The following is a 19,416-nucleotide window of genomic DNA, read 5'->3' as shown; positions in this document are numbered from 1 at the left end:
ATATTTCATTATTTGCACTTCTTCTTCTTCAGGCGCTTTTACAACAGTGCGAGGAGGATGTGGAAACTCAGTTACAATATGACACACAAACAGCAATGTCACAATTGCTGGTATGCAGTTTCACCTCCTAGAGTGTGGAGAAGATGGGTGGGGGTGGGGGTGGGGGCAGAGAGAGGGAGAGAAACTTTTAAGCCAAGGAGGCTTAATGCCTTAAGCTGAGGGCTTCCAGAGCAGGCACCTATGGCAGTGGCTGTCACCATGTGTGTGGATGGTAAGCACTGGATAGGACAGACCCTTAACTGGTGTGTATTGTCGTCACTTCTTTGAAAGCAGTAGAGCTTTGACAGTTCAAACCAGGTAAAGGTCCATCCTTTAAACTAAAGAACCATTAGTCCAGACCAGTGGTTGTCAGCCTTTTTGGACTCGAGACATGCCTCATTGCACTCGAGGCACCACTCAGTGGCCTGGCGGCACCCTTTCGTTATTTTTGTGAATTGAATGGCACCCAATTTAAAAAATGAATGCATGTATTACAGTGCTTACCTCCTTGCAGAGGGGCCTGGCAGGGAGAATAGGGGTTTGTCCAAGCAGGGACAAGCCTGAGCCTATGCTTATCTGCTTGGTTTAGCTGCTTGTCTCCAAACACCTTACTTGTCTCCTCACACCTCACGGCACTCTTCAAAAGATCAGGCGGCACCCCAGGATGCCACTGAACCCTGGTGAAGAGTCACTGGTCAAGACATAAAGTAAGCTAAATTAGCTGAATTAGCTACTGTAAGTACTTAGTGTATTCAGTCCTGGTTACTTTGCCAAACAGTTTTGAGGCCCCCACACAGAGTACAACTCTTGCACTACAAATGCCACTTGCAGACCTCAGCATGGTCTGGGCCTCTGCCTGAAGTGATCCTCAGCCAGAGGATCTGCAGCAGAATCTGCAGATTAAACTAAAACTATAAACGCAGGTCTCATGCTTTTGTATGTGAAGCCTTCTAGGCATAAGGGAGGCAGCAAGGTCTTTCCAGGATTACAGGCTGTTAGGAAAAATTGCCTTGAGAGATGAAAGCTGCCCCCATCTGCTCCACAGTTGCTGTTTCAAGCATTTTTTTTCTGGTGGAGGCCTGCTGCAGCCTTTCAGTGTGGTGGCCCAGATCCAGACCCAGTGTTGGATCTGCTCCAAACCTCTGGGTTAGGGCTGATGGGAAGGAAGGGGACAGCTAAGGAGACATTCAAGTGTGGGATGGGAGGAAATGGGTATATGTCCAGACTGCTGTTTGTGGAAGGAGTTAGAGGAACAGCAGATCGAGGTTTCCTGCTAAGCCGGACAAGGGGGAAGCTGTGACATACCTCTGCTATGGTTGCAGTTGAACTCAGGTTCCATGGGGTTCTTGGTGTAAGATTCTCAAATGCATTTAAATTTGAGTTAGAATCCAATTTCCCAGTGAAAGCCAAGGGGATATAGGCTTCTAAGTCACTGAGGCACTTTTTAAAAAGTAGACCCTCACTACAAAGCAGCTTGTACTCTGGGCTCTCTAGCAAAAGATCTCAGGACCAGGTGGAGCAGCTGCAGATTTAGAAGCAATGTTGAACTAGCTTTGGATGAGACCTCTGTAGCCTAAAGATTCCAGGAAATGCCAGCATTAGTAACTTTTCTCCATATTAGCAGAACCACTTAGTGCGCATATTCTCCAGACTCAGACTGCCCTCTGTTTCTCCAAGGTGCTGCAAACTCCTGCTTCCTACCTGCCAAAATGTCCAGGTTGCCCCCGACAACTTCTACTGTGCAGCTCCCCGTTGTCAGCCCCAAAACAGCAATGTGTTGAAAATAATTATAAAATAAAATAGATTGTAATTAACATTGAACCCATAGCACGGGGGTGTGCTGTGCTGATTGCATTACTTATATTCATGTTTAATTAATTCATCCATTGATGTGGAGTGAATTTTTAATCTCTTACAGCAGAATACAGACTTAGCTTGCCATGCACTGCCTGCATCTTCTCCTGAGCAGAAGTCTGAGAAGCTAATGGGTGCATGGTGTGGCTGTGATTTTCAGAGGAGGGGACAGAGATTTTTTTTCTATTGCCTGAATTTTGGAGGTTGACTTTGAGACACTTTCTAATTTTTGGAATGTGGGTGTGCCGTGTTTTGTATAGATTAGGATGTCCTGTCCAGGTGTTTCAGTGTAGGCACTCATAACTGGAAGTGACCAAAGTTACTGGTTGGTATTTATGAGTACAGCAATGGTTAGCTGTGTTAGTCTGAAGTCAAGAAGAAGGCAGGGAAGGGTGGCACCTTTTAAAGACTAACTGCTTCAGAGAGGCACAAGCTCTCATAAACATCAACCTGCTTTGACAGATGCTAGCGTCTTTGTTGAGGCTGTTACCTATCAAAGCGTATGCCATCTGAACTAGATAGCCTCTAAGGTGCCACTTTGACCTATCTTCTGCCTGGTTGCATTTTAACATCTTTTACTTTTGGGTAGGTGAACAACAACAACACGCCCCCCTCCCCCCCCCGATGAATAGGCTTCTACAAAGGGTTAGAAGCTGAAGCCAGACAAATTTGTAGTAAAAATAAGGTACAAGCTTTTAGCAATTTAAAACTGTTATAGCAACTTACCCATGGTGGTTGTGTATTTCTCATGATCAGTGTCTTCAAACCAAGACTGAATGACTATCTAAGAGATACATATAGCTCAGCCAAAAACTCTTGTCCTGATTCAGGAAGTTATGTGTGAAATGTTCTGCCCTGTTTTATGCAGGTCAGACTAGGTCTGATGAAGACCACTGAATCAAAGGGCTTTTCCCTGGGTACAACACAGGCATTTGGGGGGATAGAGATTTAGATTTCCATCCCTAAATTCCCTAAATTCAGATTGTGATCCATTGTTCGTAGAAACTATTCACATGTGGAAAGCCAGGGCATGTGTAGATGAAATGGGAGCCCTAAACTGAAGCAGTGGGTTTTTAAAAACAGCGCTTCAGTTTAGGGCCCCTTAAGCCCCTGTGTCATGCACACACCCAATCTTATGGCAGGGAGAGGAGGACAAGCTGGCAGTGGGCAGAGCAGTCCCTGGGCTGTCTGGGGGGGGGGGGGGGGGGGGGGTTGGTGCTTCCCTCCATGGCAGTGGTGCACTCCCCCACCACACCCAGGCAGCACCCACTCACAGGCACCCAGCTCGCAGCCACAGAGGGAAGCACCAGGCCCTGATGCAGCTTAGATAGGCTCAAAGTGGGGGAAAGAATCTCGAGAGGAGCTTGCCTTCCCAGGCTGCTGCCAGGCTGCCTGCACTGGCTTTCTGCAGAGCCCCTGAGCTGCATGGAGCTCAGTGCTTTGCGCCGCAGCTGTAGGGCATCAAACTAAAACTCCTCAGGAGAGTTTGAGTTTCTGCACCCCAAATCATTTAAGGTGCATTATGCTGCCAAATTTGCTACGGTGGCTGGAATTACTGTGCAAGACAGTGCCGACATGTGCAAACACCAGCACCATTAAAGCCATGCAAAAGCATTTAACCTGCTTTATAGTGTCGTGCACACATGCCCCTCGTTTCATCTACGCATGGCCCCAGCTTCTATTCAAATGGACATGCGCCTGTCCATTGACTTCATTGAGAGTAGGATTGAGGTCTTAGCTCAAAAGCAAGGATGAGTGCGATTGTCTCCTTCACTTCTTTTATTCTGCATCTCAAAATCACTGTGCTTCTTGGACTAGTTCAGTAAGACTGTCAGTCTTAGCTCTAGGAAGGTCAGGCATGCCTGTGGCATTGCACATTACAGCTCAGGTACATTTACAGTGCACAGCTCAGAAGCTTGCACCAGGGATCAGGGCAGTTCCACTTATTTCAATGGAATTATCTTTGATTGACAGGGGAAGGTAGAAAGTGGCTTACTCTGTCTGGCCAAACCAGTGTTATTTGTCTCCCACTTGCCAGAAATACTAATGGTTCGATCTCATTGCAGTTACATTATTTTACACAAAATGAGAAATGCGATCCTAAATCCATGTATAGAAACTGAAAGATTTGATTTTGACCTTGTTTATCATTTATGAATCAGGTGCTGATGCCAGAGGAATCACATTAACTGTGAAACCAGAAATGGGCTTGAAAAGCTCTGTTTAGAAGTTGTTTCACATTTCAAGTTCATTACATTGGCCAAAGTAGGAGCGTGCACTCATGAGGACTGTCATGCGCCCCTGCATAAGAGCTCCGTTCTTTAAGCACCAACTTCTTCGAAGTGGTGTGCTACATGTGCTGCAATAAGTGATTCCTCAGAGCATGAAAACATTTCATTGCATACCTGCTCTTTGAGTCAGTAGTGAACCTGTTAAGCACATTTGAGGTCAGATTCAGGATTTTCATATGGCTTGGAGTAGAGGGAAGAAAATTTAGTGTTAAGGCAATACCATACCAAGAAATCACCAAGAAATGCCTGTCACCTTGCCATTGCTTCTTAACATGCCTCATTGAAACGCCACCAAATTCTACACATATATGTCTGATTTTATCCCCATTTTAGGGCAAACTAAGAACAGGCCTCAGTTTCAGGGGCAGCGGTTCTCAATTTTTCTAGATATGTGGCACCCCTCATTAAACCGTAGGCACCCCTCCATAACTTTTGTGAATTGAACAACACACCATTTGAAAAACTAGCTTATTTATTACAGTGCTTACCTCCTTGCAGTGGTGGTGGGGGAGCAGCCAGGCAGGGAAAAATCTGAGGCTGTGCTTATGTCCTCACCCCTCACAACACCCTTCAAAGCACCTTACAACACTGCTGTGTGTCCCAGCGCCCTGGTTGATAATCAGTGCTCCAAGGTATTTTATATCCATTACAGCCCATATTACAACAGCTCATGTCATATAAAATGTTTACTATCCTACACAAGCTGTTTCTTTTTTGAACATTTCCTGCATTTCCAAAATGTTTCCCTCTGAATTTTGTTTTCTGAAATTGTGAGGAGATGGCATTTGCAGTGGGTCAGGCAACCTCTGCTATGTGAGTTGTCTGATACTTTTTGTGAACTCTATGTCTTTTGTAGCATTGTGTTTCAAGGGATCCCTGACTAAGGAAGCCTGTAAAACATTTTTTTCATGAGTGACTGGTGCCTCCTGAATCTGGGGGGGCACCTGCAGGAGCTGCCAACGGTGGTGGCCCTGTCAGGGGGGTACCAGCCCAGCTGACAGCATCAGTGTTGGCGATTGGGGGGGCTACTGGCCCTGTTGGGGGGGGGCATGTGTACCCCCATGCAACCCCTACCAGTTGCCTATGCATTTTTTTACAGCTGTTGGATGCAGCATAACAGAGAAAATTGTTACAGGGACAATTCTTCCCAAAGTCGTCGCAATGATGGAGGTCAAAGGAAAGAGAGAAGCATTTTAGGTTGTTTTTTTTCCTGGGGAAGGCAAAGAAGCCTTAAAGAAGGGACTGGGGACATGAGAAAAAAAGGTGGCTTCAAAACCTTGGGATAAATGTGTGCTGCAGTAAGACTAGTTTAGACATACCCTAAGCGAGACTTCAAATCTATAGATGCTTTGAGTTCTTCAGTCCCTGTTTAGAATATTCTATTACTTGACATCTTGCTTGACTGTTTGCCTGGTCACCATACATGATGTAGGATCCCAATGGCAACATGTTGGCTGTGATACCTATAGAGGAAGGAATTATTTTGTGAAGAGACTTGCTGAAGGGCTCACTTTATTCTTGAGATTCAAACAATGGATCTGGGAATTTAACAAAACCATTTTTGCCCCATCCCAAAGATCTACATTATGGTTTCTCTTCATCAGAGCAGTTGAGTGTAAGGTATTTGTTAACAGTTATCAAAAATGCTGGGACTGACTCCAGAATCCAAGAAGAAAAAATATTTTAAAAGTCAGGTAAATACAGCTAACAAGGAAACAGAACAAGTCTGGTATGTCTAATATGTAACCTACCTCAAACTTATTTTCCCAACTGAATCAATCATGGTAGAAAGGAAAATAAAAATGATCACTTCCACAATTTGAGGGCTGCAACAGTATGAAAAGCCAAGTTCTCGGTTCAGTGATCTGACTATAAAAACCTCAGATTCCCAAGATTCTTTGCAGCTTTGTGTGAGCACAAAATGTCTCATGTCTTGCCTTGTGAGTAGGCCAGGGGTTGGAAATGTCACAAAACCTAGCTTCTGAAGTGCTGAGGTGGCAAGATCCTTGAGCCTTTTATCTCAAGACCAGAACAGATGGACAACACAGAGGAATGATGCAACTTGTATGGGCACACCCACAAACCTGGATGAAGTTGGTAGACCTAATTTTAGACTTGGCAAACTTTAAGAAAGCCAGGGAATCATCGACAATCTTTTAACATGAACAGTGAATTATGGCTAAAGAATGTTTGGACATTGTGCTGATATTTTGCCTACCTAGAAGAAAAAGGAGGAGGCTACCTAGTAGTGAGGTGATATTACTTTAAACATGCATGTTTCTATTTAAACAGGTCACTTGGATTTAAAGGCCAGACACTCCAGTGGTATAATTCTATGATATTTTACTGAAGTCATTAAAGACACACCAATGGTCATCATGTTTTAGTATTCAAAATGTTTACATCCTTTTCCACAGTAGCTGAATCAGTGCTTTCAATAATTAGTATAGCTCTTTTCACCTAATGCATATTAGTCTTATAAATTCTTCACATATGAAGCATACAGAGTGGGCTACCTGACTCTGTATGGAGCTGAATTTTCTCCACAAACTACCATGCCTTTTTATTCCTGAATCCCACATGTCGCCTTATACTGCTGGATGCTTATATTATCAATACTTGTTTAGGGTCTCTCCATCATTCTCTATTCTCATAAATGAACAATGAGCTTTTCCAAGTACAGTCACAATGCTGTGTTTAGAAACAAACCTGGAAGGGTTGTCTTTGGGACCCACTGTTAATTTCCTACCTCAGAAACACCACTCCTCTTCTCAAAACACTGGCGTTCTATACAGATCTAGCAGTTCTTTTACTGCAGGGCTAAGGCTGTCTTTGGTAGTGTTGAAGTGATGTAGCCATGATAGTCTAACATTTATGCAAGTGGCAAGGATTTTTGTGGGTGCAGTCATTTATTGGATCAGCTGCATGGTTGGGGTAAAGTTATATAAGTTTTTGAGTACCACAGCACCCTTCCTCAGGTCTTCTTAAGGCTGTCTTCGTGACTCAAGATCTTGTAAATAGAACTTTCTCTCTGCCACTATGCACAGCACTCTGAAACTGGAGAGTAGAGGGCAGCCACAGCAAGGCTGGATTTTTGTTATTGTAGCTGAGTATAGATTAACACTGATAAGCTTCACCAAAGTGAACTTTGAAGAAGGAACAGAGATAGTGGATGCCTTAACAGTGTTAGATTGTGATATGTCTGAAGTTCTGCTTCTTTTGGAAAACTGTTTGTGTGTGTACAGACAGTAACAGCGAAGAAGTTCCAAAAGCAGCTTCATAGATTTCAGAATTGACATAAATGCATACATGCAGGTACAGTCCTATCAACTTTGAGTGTTTTTAAATCTAACAATGATTTTATCTTACTCATATGCAGTTTGCCTTGGGTTTTTGTTTACATTGCTTCCAAAAGCCTTTTAGCCACTTCCGTATCCTGTAATGTTCATGCAAAATAAAGACTACTGGAAACCAGCAAGGAGCAATAAACCTGTAAAGTGGTGAAATTCAGCCAGGGGCTTCAGGGATCTGAAAGCCTTTACTGCCTGATTGGGGTAACAGCTTATTAATGAAAAGGCTGCAGCAGATTCCTCAACCTCCCCTTGTGACCCAGCCAAAAAAGATCGTAGTGTGCACGTAGAGGAAGCATGGGTTACATGTAGAAGTGGAACTGGAGACACCAGTATAATGTGTCTTTGACTGATAAAGCTGTTCTCCCTCCTTCTGAACATATTTTTAATGGTGCTAGTCAGCTAGTTCATGGAGAGGAGCCAAAGAACCAGCTGGATTCAAATGCCCTTCTTGTTCTGGGGTTGTTCTTATCCATAATCCAATAAGCTAATGAGGTGTGAGACCCATCAGCTAGATCAGGTTTGTTAAATTGGTTATAAGGTCCCTTGATAAATACAGATTCCCTGGGACTTAGCTTTCAGAATGGGAACAGAATTGTAAGGAGATGGCTCCCAGTCTTACAACCTTCTACCCCTTACACATGCACACACATATGTGCACACACGTAAGTTATGTATTGCCAGATCACTGACATCAGTGGGGGCCAACCTTTCAGGAGCCACACATTATGCCAGCATCCTCCCTGCATACCACTCAAATCCCTTTCTTTTACCAATCTGCTGCTCTGCTTTCTGCTCCCTGCCCTATTTTCCACTGTTCTGCCTGTCCCTTCCCCAGTCTGCTGCATGCCATACACACAAGCTGCCTGTCCCAGAGGTTGTCCACCCTGGCCTATATAACAGAAAACAACTCTTCTGTCTTTGATGTGGTAGGGACTTTATGGGTAACTAATTAAAGTTCCGTGAGGAATTGGGACCCCTTTTTCTGAACATACAGAGGAGCTTTGCAAATGTCCATTCACTTGCATTCTCTACACTAGTGCAGACTGTCTGCATGATTTTCATACATAAGTGCAGTTGCATCTGCTTAGCTGTGTCGCTGACTGAAAACCTGCACAGACAAGGCCTCAGTAAAAACACTCTGTTGACTTGCAGGTCAGTTACAATACCACAAGGACATGCTAATCTGTTTGCATGGTACAATCAACAAACAGCCAAGTGCTTTGTTTATTGAAGGAGACTGTAAAAGCATGAGCTGTTTCATCCACATGTTTCTTCTGGGAACTAGTTCAGGTTTTGTGTTTTCTGTGGAAGGAAACAGCAGCCACCGATTACCAGATGGGTGTAGCTCATCATGCTGGTTGTCCCATGGGAGATAGCTTATCTGAAGGAGCCTGTGTTTATGGAATGAAATATTTGTGATTGAAAGCCAGAACTGGGGTGCAGAAAAAAATTGAATACTCAAGTGGATTGACTGGGACTTTTGGAGGAGAAGAATGGGTAGAATTTACTTCAGAAAGATTGCTCAGGGATTATTATTATCCCACATGCTTAATTTACTGCCATCCCTTCCATCCATCAAGACATTCATGGAGTTCTTCTTTTCCTCCTTCTCCTTCTTTCTCCCTTTTTCCTTTAAAATCCAGCAGAGAATTTGCACCCCTTTACTTTTCATCTAGAGTTACTTCTTTGATGTCACCAGTTTTGAGTAGCACTGCAATACTCATGAGCAAACATTGTTTCTCCACTAGTTTTGAGCCCAAGTTTTAAATAACTGTCTAGGTCATCCCACAGTTCACCCATGCACTGCATTTTGGTTCTTTTTATTTGATGTAGTTTTTGAAGACAGGGGTATATTAGAACTTATTCCAGTCGGGAAGCAGGCAGTTAACTGTCTGTTGTTTGCATGGTTATAGTGTTCTTTAAGTTAAAATCCGGCAGTATTTTAAAGCTATGATTAAAACATCAATTAATGGCAGACAAAGATGTCTGACTTCCTTTAGAATAAAAAATGAACTGTTGAAACACAAGTCACATGCACTCAAATTAATGCAAATTAACCTATGAAGGGGCCTCTTTTTTTTGTTACTGACTTTTGGGTATCAGAGGTGTTTCATCCAAAAGTGAAGCAAGAGCTATGATTTTCAAAAAAGGTTACACCCCAAACTTTTCAAAGTATTTACTTGCCACAGGATGTAGATTGGCACATACTGGAATGAATAACAGTTCTGAAACTTGTGAGGTGCCTTAGTCTCATTTTGAAATCACCAGGAAGAAGGTACCTAACCTGCCAGAGTGTTTTTGGAAAGATCCTGCATCTTTAAGTGCTTAAACGCCTTTGACAACCAGGCTCTAGGGGCCTGATAAAGATTGGTTATGTAGGCTTGTAGGTAAGACCTAGGCCAAATTTAGATTGGGGAGGAGAGTGGGGCAGGATCCAGAAAGGGAACCTGTGCTGGGAGGTGTCTAATCTTTGCATGAGACCTCTGAGAAGTATCGTCTGCTAGCTATACTCTGAGTATGCCAAACTCACCACAGAAGCCATGAATACAGCCAAACCAGTGGTCATGATGATGCTTTCATATGCCATCTATCCAAGACCCTAGTGATCGCAGCAGTCATTCAGAAACTGGGGGAAGGGAGGCAGCTGGTTATAAGCCTTCCACCCAAACCCACATCACCCACTTCCCAGGCGAGTGCTCTAACCACCAGACAATAGAGTTTAGAGTGCACCCTTTGTCAAAGGATAAAGCAAATTGCTACCCCTTCTCCCGCTGAAATACCAAATACCCTTTCCAAGGAACCAGAGTTAAGTTGGTTTCCCTAACCCTTGCTATACCAGCACAACATTTTCCATTTGGAACCTTAGTCTGGATTTCACTCCCCAAACTCTTCTGGGAAAAACAAAAACTGTGAACAGTACTCCTCACAGCACATGTCCAAAGAGCTACAAATCTGATCCCCTTCCATTAGCTGACCCCCTCTGCCATCCCTTCAGAGCTTCTGTGCTGCAGTTATGCATATTGTCCCCATGTACTGAGCAGCAGGCTAGGCTTCCATCTTCTGCATCTGGGTAGTATTTCCTGAATACTGCAGCAACTTCATGGTGCTTTAAAAATAAAAGTCTAATAGAAGTAATCATGGAAACACTCAAAGTTCAGTCTATTTTGCTGTCCTTATATTTCTAGTTTCCAAGGTGCTTCAGATCATGCAATTGACAACATACTGGGAAGATATAGTGGGGTGGGGAGATATAGGATCTGACAGATGGTCAGGTGCAGCTTTTAACACCTGGGGAACCATAGGAGGCACCAGGGCACTGTGAGAGAAACACATTGGTGGATGGTTCTAATAATACAGTCACTATTATCTTTTATAATGTGCAAGTTCTTCTTTCCCTTTGCTTCCCTCCTAGTTCTCTTCCAGTGTATGTCAAAGCAGTCTTGGAAGGGTGGGTATCTCAGTTATGTTGCTGGGATGTGTACATTCATCATGGTAAAAGCCGCCTCTGATTTAAGCTCCTGGGTGTTTGTATAGAACCTAATTCACAAGCATGTGACCTGGTTTTACGTTGAGGTAATTCAGTTAGTTGCAGTGGAGTTACACCAGTTTGAAAATAAAGTAGCAGTAGTGAATCCGGCCATTGATTAATAGGAGCTTAAAAGGTCATCACTGAGCAAATTTGAGAAAATTAATTAAAGACTAACGTCTTGACTGTGTTAGAAGAGCTAGGTCTTCATAATAAGTGTTTGCATGTGTGTGTGATAGTGGGGGGGGTGTTATATAGGTTGTCTACATAGAGATAATACTGGGCAATTGTCCTTTTTATTCCTGAAAACCCATGAAGTACCAGATATTTATTGTTGCATCAGTAAATCTGAAATAGTCACGTCATCTGAACATGGGAAATAGATTAATTTTACCACTACAGCAGGGATGGAGAGTATACAGGTCTCATCTTACAGCAGAAATTGGAATAAGTATCAAGGGGCATGCCTACATGTGCACTTTAATGCGTATTAGACTAACGAGCAGTAAAGCATCAGCATCTACACATGTGCCACAATTAGTGCACAGTAGATTAAATTACTCTGGTGTATGATAGTCCCGTCAGACACAGGTACTATCCTATGCGGCAGTGAATTACTGCGCTTAAACATGCATGTAGACGGTGATGTCAGGATTAGTTTACTGTAGTTCAAATTGAGGCAGAGTATATTTGGTCAGATTAATTGCTCATGTAGATGTGTCCAGTATTCCATATTTTTCCCAAGTACATATGCTCATTCCAACTAAAAATCTCCAGATAAAGTTTTAATATCTTTAATAGGTATTACTTATACCATGCTATTAGTAAATTGAGTGTTATTTTTAAACCAGTGGGTTTTTTTTCTTCCTCTCACACCCCCTTTTCTACCCATGCTGTTCCACTCTCTCAACACATCTAGTTTCCTCTTGTGGACACTTATACTCTTTACCAGTATCTCAGTAATCAAAGTGCAGTTCTACTCTGAAAGGTAAATTGGTCAAAGTATGCTCAGTTTACCCAAAGATAAATGTTTTGCTAACAACCAGATCAGTAAAATCATCCTGAGGTCTTAGAGTCAAAGTGGGGTTTTTCCTTTTCTCATGTCACAAAAGTTTTGAAAGTTAAACAAGTCCCTCAGTGATGCTAATGTGGTACCACGTAATAAATGCCATTGTGTGGATGTGGCTTATTACATGCTAAATCTTATCCACAGTGGAGGTTTTAACTACTCATGCAGCTAAGCTAATGAACCTGAACCACTGCAAAAGCCTTTACTTTCAGTAACACAACTTATTCCAAGTGACACTATTGGACCATGGATTTACACTAGTGCAGACTGTCTGCATGATTTTCATACGTAAGTACAGTTGCATCTGCTTAGCTGTGTCACTGACTGATAACCTGCACAGACAAGGCCTCAGTCAAAATATTGTGTTTATGGAACACACGTAATTGAATCCAGCTCCCTTTCTGTCTATTCCTCAAGGCTGGCAGAAGTGGGGGGGAAACAACAACTCAGTTTTTGTCACTGATGTCAGTAGAAGCAAAATACTTACAAAGTGCAGTTCTGTGAAATGGCGTGTTGACAAAAGGCAGCCTTCTACTGCATGGTAGGGGCCTAAGGGAATTAGATGCCTAATTCTGCCTGATTTTAATCTCAACTCTCGCTTGGCGTTTTCAGTGAAAGCTTCTTTTGATTTCATTCGGAGTTTTGCCTCAAACTTTTAGGATGCAGATTAAAAAATGTTGGGGGTTTACCAAACATGGTAGAATTTCCGCAGCTCTTGAGAAAAGCCACTTTTCCAATAAAAATTGTACATATAAGTATTCTCTTTCTAATTATCCTTCTTTTGTTCGTGTTTTGTTCTGTTTAATTTCTGTGCTATACCTGTGGTTATAGTTCTGTCAGTCTTTTTGGAAACAATGTTTTTTATAGTAAGAATGCCCTCTTATTTGACTTTACTGCTAGAAATACCACGACCCAGCATCCTCTTTGCCTTCTTTATTGCAGCTGCATATGGGGCTGAAGGCTATAGGGACTTTCATGCAATAATACCTAAATCTTTTTCCCGTAAGTATACAGTTCACTGTCTGTTGACTGCAGAGCATGTCCATCCTTAAATTTTTTTTGTCACTTCACTTATCGGTAATTCATCCTTGTCTGTCTGTATTACATAAGGACTTAGCTGTTTAATACAGTCTGTTTTTCACATACTTTTTTCTGTTTGTTTGGTAGCCATGAATGTTTTAAAAGTTTCTGTTGGCAAATTTCCTTATAGACAATGTTTTGTAACTCTTGAATAGGTGTCATTTGTTTAAACAAAAGCAGTTACTTTTTTACAAGGAAGAAAAAGCCTGGTGCCTGGTTGAAAACAATCGTGGAACAGACAGTACATTATTATTGTTTATGAGGTGAACAGTATTGATGTCTGTAGCAGAATTGACCGAGTGCACATTGCAAATGTGCAGTCCTTCCTGACTGCCACTGAATTCAGAAGAAACTAGTAATCACTTCTGATTAGCCAGTCACATAAGTTTATGCAAATATTTGTTTCATAAATCACTGACAGGTGACTGTTAATTTTTCCTAGACCTCTGAGTTGCTCTCTAGAGTAGAAGTTTAAAAACAAACACTGATAGTCATCACTCACCTATTTTGAGATTAGTTTATATACCTAGAAAAAATACAATAGTTAAAAAATGTATACAAAAATGCTAGAATGAGAATATGGATTTACAAAAGACTTTCAACAAACCAGCCCTATAATCTAAACGTCATCATCCTCAGAGCCTGTATCCAGGGCAGTATATTATTTGATCCAGATATTGTTAAGGAAATTGTTCAATCCCATTGAAACCAGTTTCCTTCAGTGAGGTTGCTGAGGACAACAGTATTCAGCATGTTGCAAACTGATTTCTTGTGTAGATGCACATCATGACCTACGTTTGGGGCAAATACTGCCCTCTTTCTGTATTTCATTATCATTTCTGTCTCCTGAAATTATTTAAAAGAAAAAAATGAAATTATGACTTTTTACATGAAATCATTCTTCTATAAAGTAAAGATCTTGACCCTGGATTAGGAGACACTGGGCATGTCTACACAAGACACTAACTGAGCAGTAGCCTAATAATACTTCGCAGTAGTGTATCAGAGCACAAACAGTGCTAATATACTACTGGGCAGTATTATTAGGCTACTGCACAGTAGCATCAGTAAAAAGGCATGTGCTGGTGCTACTGCACATTAATTTAGTATTTGCTTATACAGATACTAAATTTAATGTGCAGTAACTATGGCGCATTAATGAACATGTAGATGTGCCTTGTGGGTATGTGCAGACATTACACATAGATTGACCTAACTCAGTTTAGGTCTAAATGACAAACTAATCATACATTTGGGGAGTTTAGATTGGGCAAAAAACAGCCTGCCCATTCTAACACAGCTCACCTAAGGAGGCGCAGTATGTAGACAGGGCTAACCCATATCCAATCTAACCAAGTGTATGTACACGTTTGGAGTGCATCCCCAGGGCTTGGAAAGCCAAGCACTTGCCCCAGCCTCTGGGCTGCACTTTTCCTACCCACCCTGACCACACTATTTTTAACTATCTGGCCCCCACATCCTCAGACAGACAACTCCGCCCGTCTCCCCTCCTGTCCGCACCCACAGACTCACCTTCTAGCCCCACCCTGATTTTGCTTGCCCCTCCCCCAACCCTGGCTTAAATTGCATTCCCGGGGCACAAGTGGGGGGCCGACCTATGATCACACAGTTTAAAGCAAGGTGCATAAACGTGCACATGCCTACTAATTATATGTTCAAAAAGTTGTTTTTTTCCTTATTTCCTTGTAAAGGGAACAGGATTGATATATGGAATTGTAATGGAATAAAATTCTTCCAAGGACTGTTTCACATGTTTTATGTGTTCACATAAGATACCACCTTCAGCAGCTTTCACAGGCAGTATTTATACCTGTAGCTTAGTCATTTGTAGAAAAATAATAATTCAAAACTTCTTTTTTTTACCTGTTTTTCTGGCATAAATATATGGTTTCATATTAATTAAAAAAAAGGGAAAAAAATGAAAGCTGTTTTGGATGTAATTCTGTTAAGGGATTATAATGCAAGTGATTCTCACATACTTAGGTTGCAGGGTGATGAAATTACTATGTCGTAAGCATGGGACCACTCATTTCTGGCCCCTGTAGAAACTATATTGAATCCTATAGAAATCCCACTCCTTCATCCTGACATGTCACCTTTTCACCATTTACCCCTGGTTCTAGAAACAGTCTTCTGTTACCAGTCATGCTGTCCCCGGAGCTTGATTCCTACTCATGTATTTCAGTCACCAGTCCTGATGGCCTTAGCTTGCTTCTTTACCGGAGTCCTAATTCTCTTGCTTAACACTTCTTTGCCATCTCCTTCCATAGTGACAAAAATTATCATCTTCCTTCCTCACAACAAGGGAAGTCTTGGTAAGGCTATCATGGCAGAGTGGAAATATTGTATCCATTCCCTTTCATGGGTACTGGTTTCCATTCTTCAATGCCTAACAAATCCAAAAGATATGGATTCAGTATAATGTCATTCTAGGTAATATCTGCTTTGACAATCCAGATGTTACAATGACATAAATCTGAAAGGGGTCTTGAACGGATGTTTTAAATGCATTCAGGTGCCTAACGCCCCATCAAGTCTTGTCTTACTCGTGTACCCACAGCCCACAGTTCCATATGCCATCACTCTTACTGTGTTGCCCATGTAAACATTGCCATACCTGCAGCTTCTGTTGTTTAGGTATATTATACATTTTGTTTAGAAGTTATCTCCTTTGATTTGATTGTTTTTGCCACTGTGTTTGTTTTGTAACAAAACTGAGGGGCCTCCTGTATTGTTTTTTTCAGCCAGTAATATTAAAATAGAGACTCAGAGTGATGAAGAGAATGGGCGTGCCTGTGAATTGAATGGGGAAGAATGTGCGGAGGATTTACGAATGCTTGATGCCTCTGGAGAGAAAATGAATGGCTCACACAATGGCCCAGGCAGCAAAGCTATGTCAGGAGTTGGAGGCATTCGACTTCCTAACGGAAAGCTAAAATGTGATATCTGTGGGATAATTTGCATCGGTCCCAATGTGCTCATGGTTCACAAACGAAGTCACACTGGTAAGGCCTGGCACAGTTTTTCCTTTAGCAGCCAAGAAATGGCCACATGTATAGGAAATGATTTATTTTCTTTGAGTGTCATGTGCATGTTCCCATCTATACAGCAATGCAACATCCTTAGACGTGTGAAACTGTGCTGTTGAATCATCCAGTTTGAACTGGAGTGAAAAGCAAGATTCCTTTTAAAATTGATCAGCTCCACCTTATAAAGCTAAAAACTGAAAAGGAGTCCATGGATTAAATAAGAATTCATCTTATAACCAATATGAGACATATATAAAAGTGCTACTTGCTCCTTCCTGCCATTAACAGTGGTAAATAGTCCTAATTATAGATATGGACTCCAAGGGTGATGCTTAAACTAGCTTAAGTTGCTGGAATTTTTTTTTAATTTTGACAAAAAATAGACAACAATCTTCTAAATATGTTTGCAAAAAATATCCACCATTTGTTTTACCAGCTCTAAATTTATCACATTTCTGATATTTTCAACAATGCAACAGTTTCATGTCGTAGACACAAATAAAATGTATTAAAAATAAGAATATTAAAAAGACATTCAGATCATGAAGTCAGAAAGAAAACAGAGTTGATTCTATAGGAAATACTTTCTAAAATAAAAGCTAGGCAGAATTGTCATCCATAAATGCAACTGTGGAGAAGTTTCATAGGGACTGCAAAGAGGTACGTTGAGGATGGTATGTTCTACAAATGGTAATTTTTCATTATAACATCATTGAAGTTCTTCTGCCAGGGTTATGCAATTCTCAACAGCCTCAAAGAGTGTTAAGAAGTAAAGATTCTGACACTAAGCAATTAGCTGGTTATGATCCTTCATTTGACTGCATGTGGTTGCACCTTGAACTCAGTGGGGCTCAGTCAGGTGCAGCATCAGAACTTACATGAGCAAAGAATTCAGCTCTAGAGATTCCTGTCACCATGAGAATGATAATTGCTGCTTCTTAACAAAACAGGGATGTTAAAATTGTGTATAAATACAAGGAGGCAAAGGAATTACTTATGGTAAGAATGATGTAACCAAAATATTAAAGCCTGAGTTTAATAAGTATGACTAGAGATACTAGGTAACTAATGGAACAGTTTGCCAAGGACTCTATTGAAGTAACTTCCCGAGAGACATTCAGGGGCAGGCTAAATGAAATGCTTATGCGTTTAATGCAGGAAATAGTGAAGCCATTAATTGGGGAGGTGGCTGGAAATGGCACAGGAGAGCCTTTCCAAATTGAGCTTCTATCATTTCAAAGGCACTTGACCAAGATAAAGGTGGGGTCACCATCCTGCAGCTTAATCCTGATTAGCAGCAATCCAAAGTGATCTTGTTGATGTTTAAAAGTAGTGCAGTGCTTGCCTTTTCAAATACTTCAGTGAAATAGCGTATTGCAAACACTGTTCAGTGAAATTAAACACAACGTACTCTGCCGTCAGGGCACAGCAGATGTTACCTATCTTTCATTGGAAAAGCAACGAATATTCTTGGAAGCATGAGGTTGCACTGTACTTCATAGATATAGGGAAGCATGGTTTTTTTTTCTGTTTAATTAAGTGTTTAAGTGTGATTCTTTAAGAGTTAATAAAATATCCATCAGGAAAATGACCTGCATATTGAGGTCTTTTAACAGGCAATTTGGCCCAGTGTATTATGATATAAAGACAGCGATGCAGTATTAATTGAAACAGTTGCTACTGATTGTGGTATTTGGAAACAGAAGGACAGTCTGGTATTTAACAAGCAGTTATTTTTCTTAAAGTGTGGTCTGAAAGTAGAATTGGGTTTTGCTTGGGATTTTTTTTCCTTTCAGTTATTTCTTTGGTCATCTTAAAACTTCTGTTTGTAAGATAAAGCTAATTGAATTATAAAGTTAATTTATTTGGTTAAGAGCTGATCCAGTGAAAGTGTACGTGCATGTGTGTGGGTGTGTGTGGGTGGTGGAGATACAGTTCAAAACCAGAAAGCTAAAAGTCCATGGAAAAACAGGTTCTCAGTTGTGTGAAATTCCCTCTGTGCTGAAGGAGGCCTAGTCACATGGAAATCCCACTTAACCCTTCCAAATACAGCATGAATGAGATTTACACAGGTCTTGTACAGTCCCACTGTAATGTTCTGGGGTGATTGCAGCAGAATGGCAGGCAAGTGTCTAATCACTTAATAGGGTGGAGGGGTCAAACTGTGTATGGATGTGATATACAGGGAAGAGTGATGGGGGCCCCTTTTTCTCCCAAGTGTTCTTATGTCACTAACAAAGATATTTTGGCTCCTAGTTGAGCGGGAGTGGAAATGGGGGGTACTGCTTATGGCCAGGATGAGTAACCCAAGTGAGGGCCTGGTTTGGCTAAGATGAGGGTGTGAACATGACTCTCCTTGACCCCAATTATACCAGACAGTGCCTGGAGACTTGTGGTACATACCTGCATGTTATTTCTTTCTAACAGACTACCTGTAATTACTCCCTAGTACTAGGACCCTTGAAAACAAGACTGCCTTTACTCTACCACAGACTGCCATGTTATGCCTTGACATGACATTTACATGGTTGAAAAGTGCACATATAACGTGACCAAACTAGGTCAGCCACTTTGTGCTCACCTTCGCAGAGGTGTTAGTGAATCCAGAGCTTGAAAGGGAAACAGACCATTATGTGCCAGCCCCCTGCAAGCTCCCAGCTGAGTGTCACTCCTCAGCACACCCCTGCTGGGGAGTAGGAGGAGGAGCCGAAGCAGAGAACAAAGTATATGACATAGGAGGCAATGTGGAAAATACTATACAAGTTTTCACTCAGGTGAAGCCACCATTTTTCTTTTTAATGAAAGAATGTTCTGAGAATGAATTCTTTTAATCCTCCTTTGGGAGGTAACACTGTGGTTTTCTGTAGAGCCTGATCTTGGACTCCTTTTGTAAGTCTTCTGTTGAAGTCACTAGGAATCCTGCTTGCCCAGGGACAGGTGTCAATGCTCAGGTTCAGAGCCTGTGAGTCTAAATTGAAGGGCTGTCTTAGAGATACAGCAGTCACCCTTTTCCCTTTGACTTGTGCTGTGAGAATTAAAGTAGAAATGGGATACACTGTTAGAGACATTTAACTGACTCTGCTGAAGCCCATTTCAATGCGTGCCTGATGAAGGATTAAGCCTTGCAAATGAATTACTTGCCTGCTAATTCATG

At 41.6% G+C, this 19,416-nt stretch overlaps 1 protein-coding gene across 6 annotated transcripts in view; it reads left to right on the top strand.

Annotated features, from left to right (window-relative positions):
- The window catches only part of IKZF1 (IKAROS family zinc finger 1), a 78,291-nt gene that overhangs the window by 40,592 nt on the left and 18,283 nt on the right, over positions 1-19,416 (top strand). For 4 of the 6 annotated variants that reach the window (XM_019541038.1, XM_019541030.1, XM_019541022.1 and 1 more), the window contains one exon: positions 15,978-16,238. The exons of the other annotated variants lie outside the window; for them this stretch is intronic. In XM_019541038.1, the coding sequence (XP_019396583.1) occupies positions 15,978-16,238 (261 nt within the window). The remainder of the gene's footprint in view (positions 1-15,977; positions 16,239-19,416) is intronic. 6 annotated transcript variants of the gene reach the window in all.

The sequence above is a fragment of the Crocodylus porosus genome, unplaced genomic scaffold, assembly GCF_001723895.1.
Source record: "Crocodylus porosus isolate Cpor-Errol unplaced genomic scaffold, CroPor_comp1, whole genome shotgun sequence".
In the NCBI taxonomy this organism is placed as follows: Eukaryota; Metazoa; Chordata; order Crocodylia; family Crocodylidae; genus Crocodylus; species Crocodylus porosus.
This window is presented reverse-complemented; position numbering and strand designations above follow the sequence as displayed.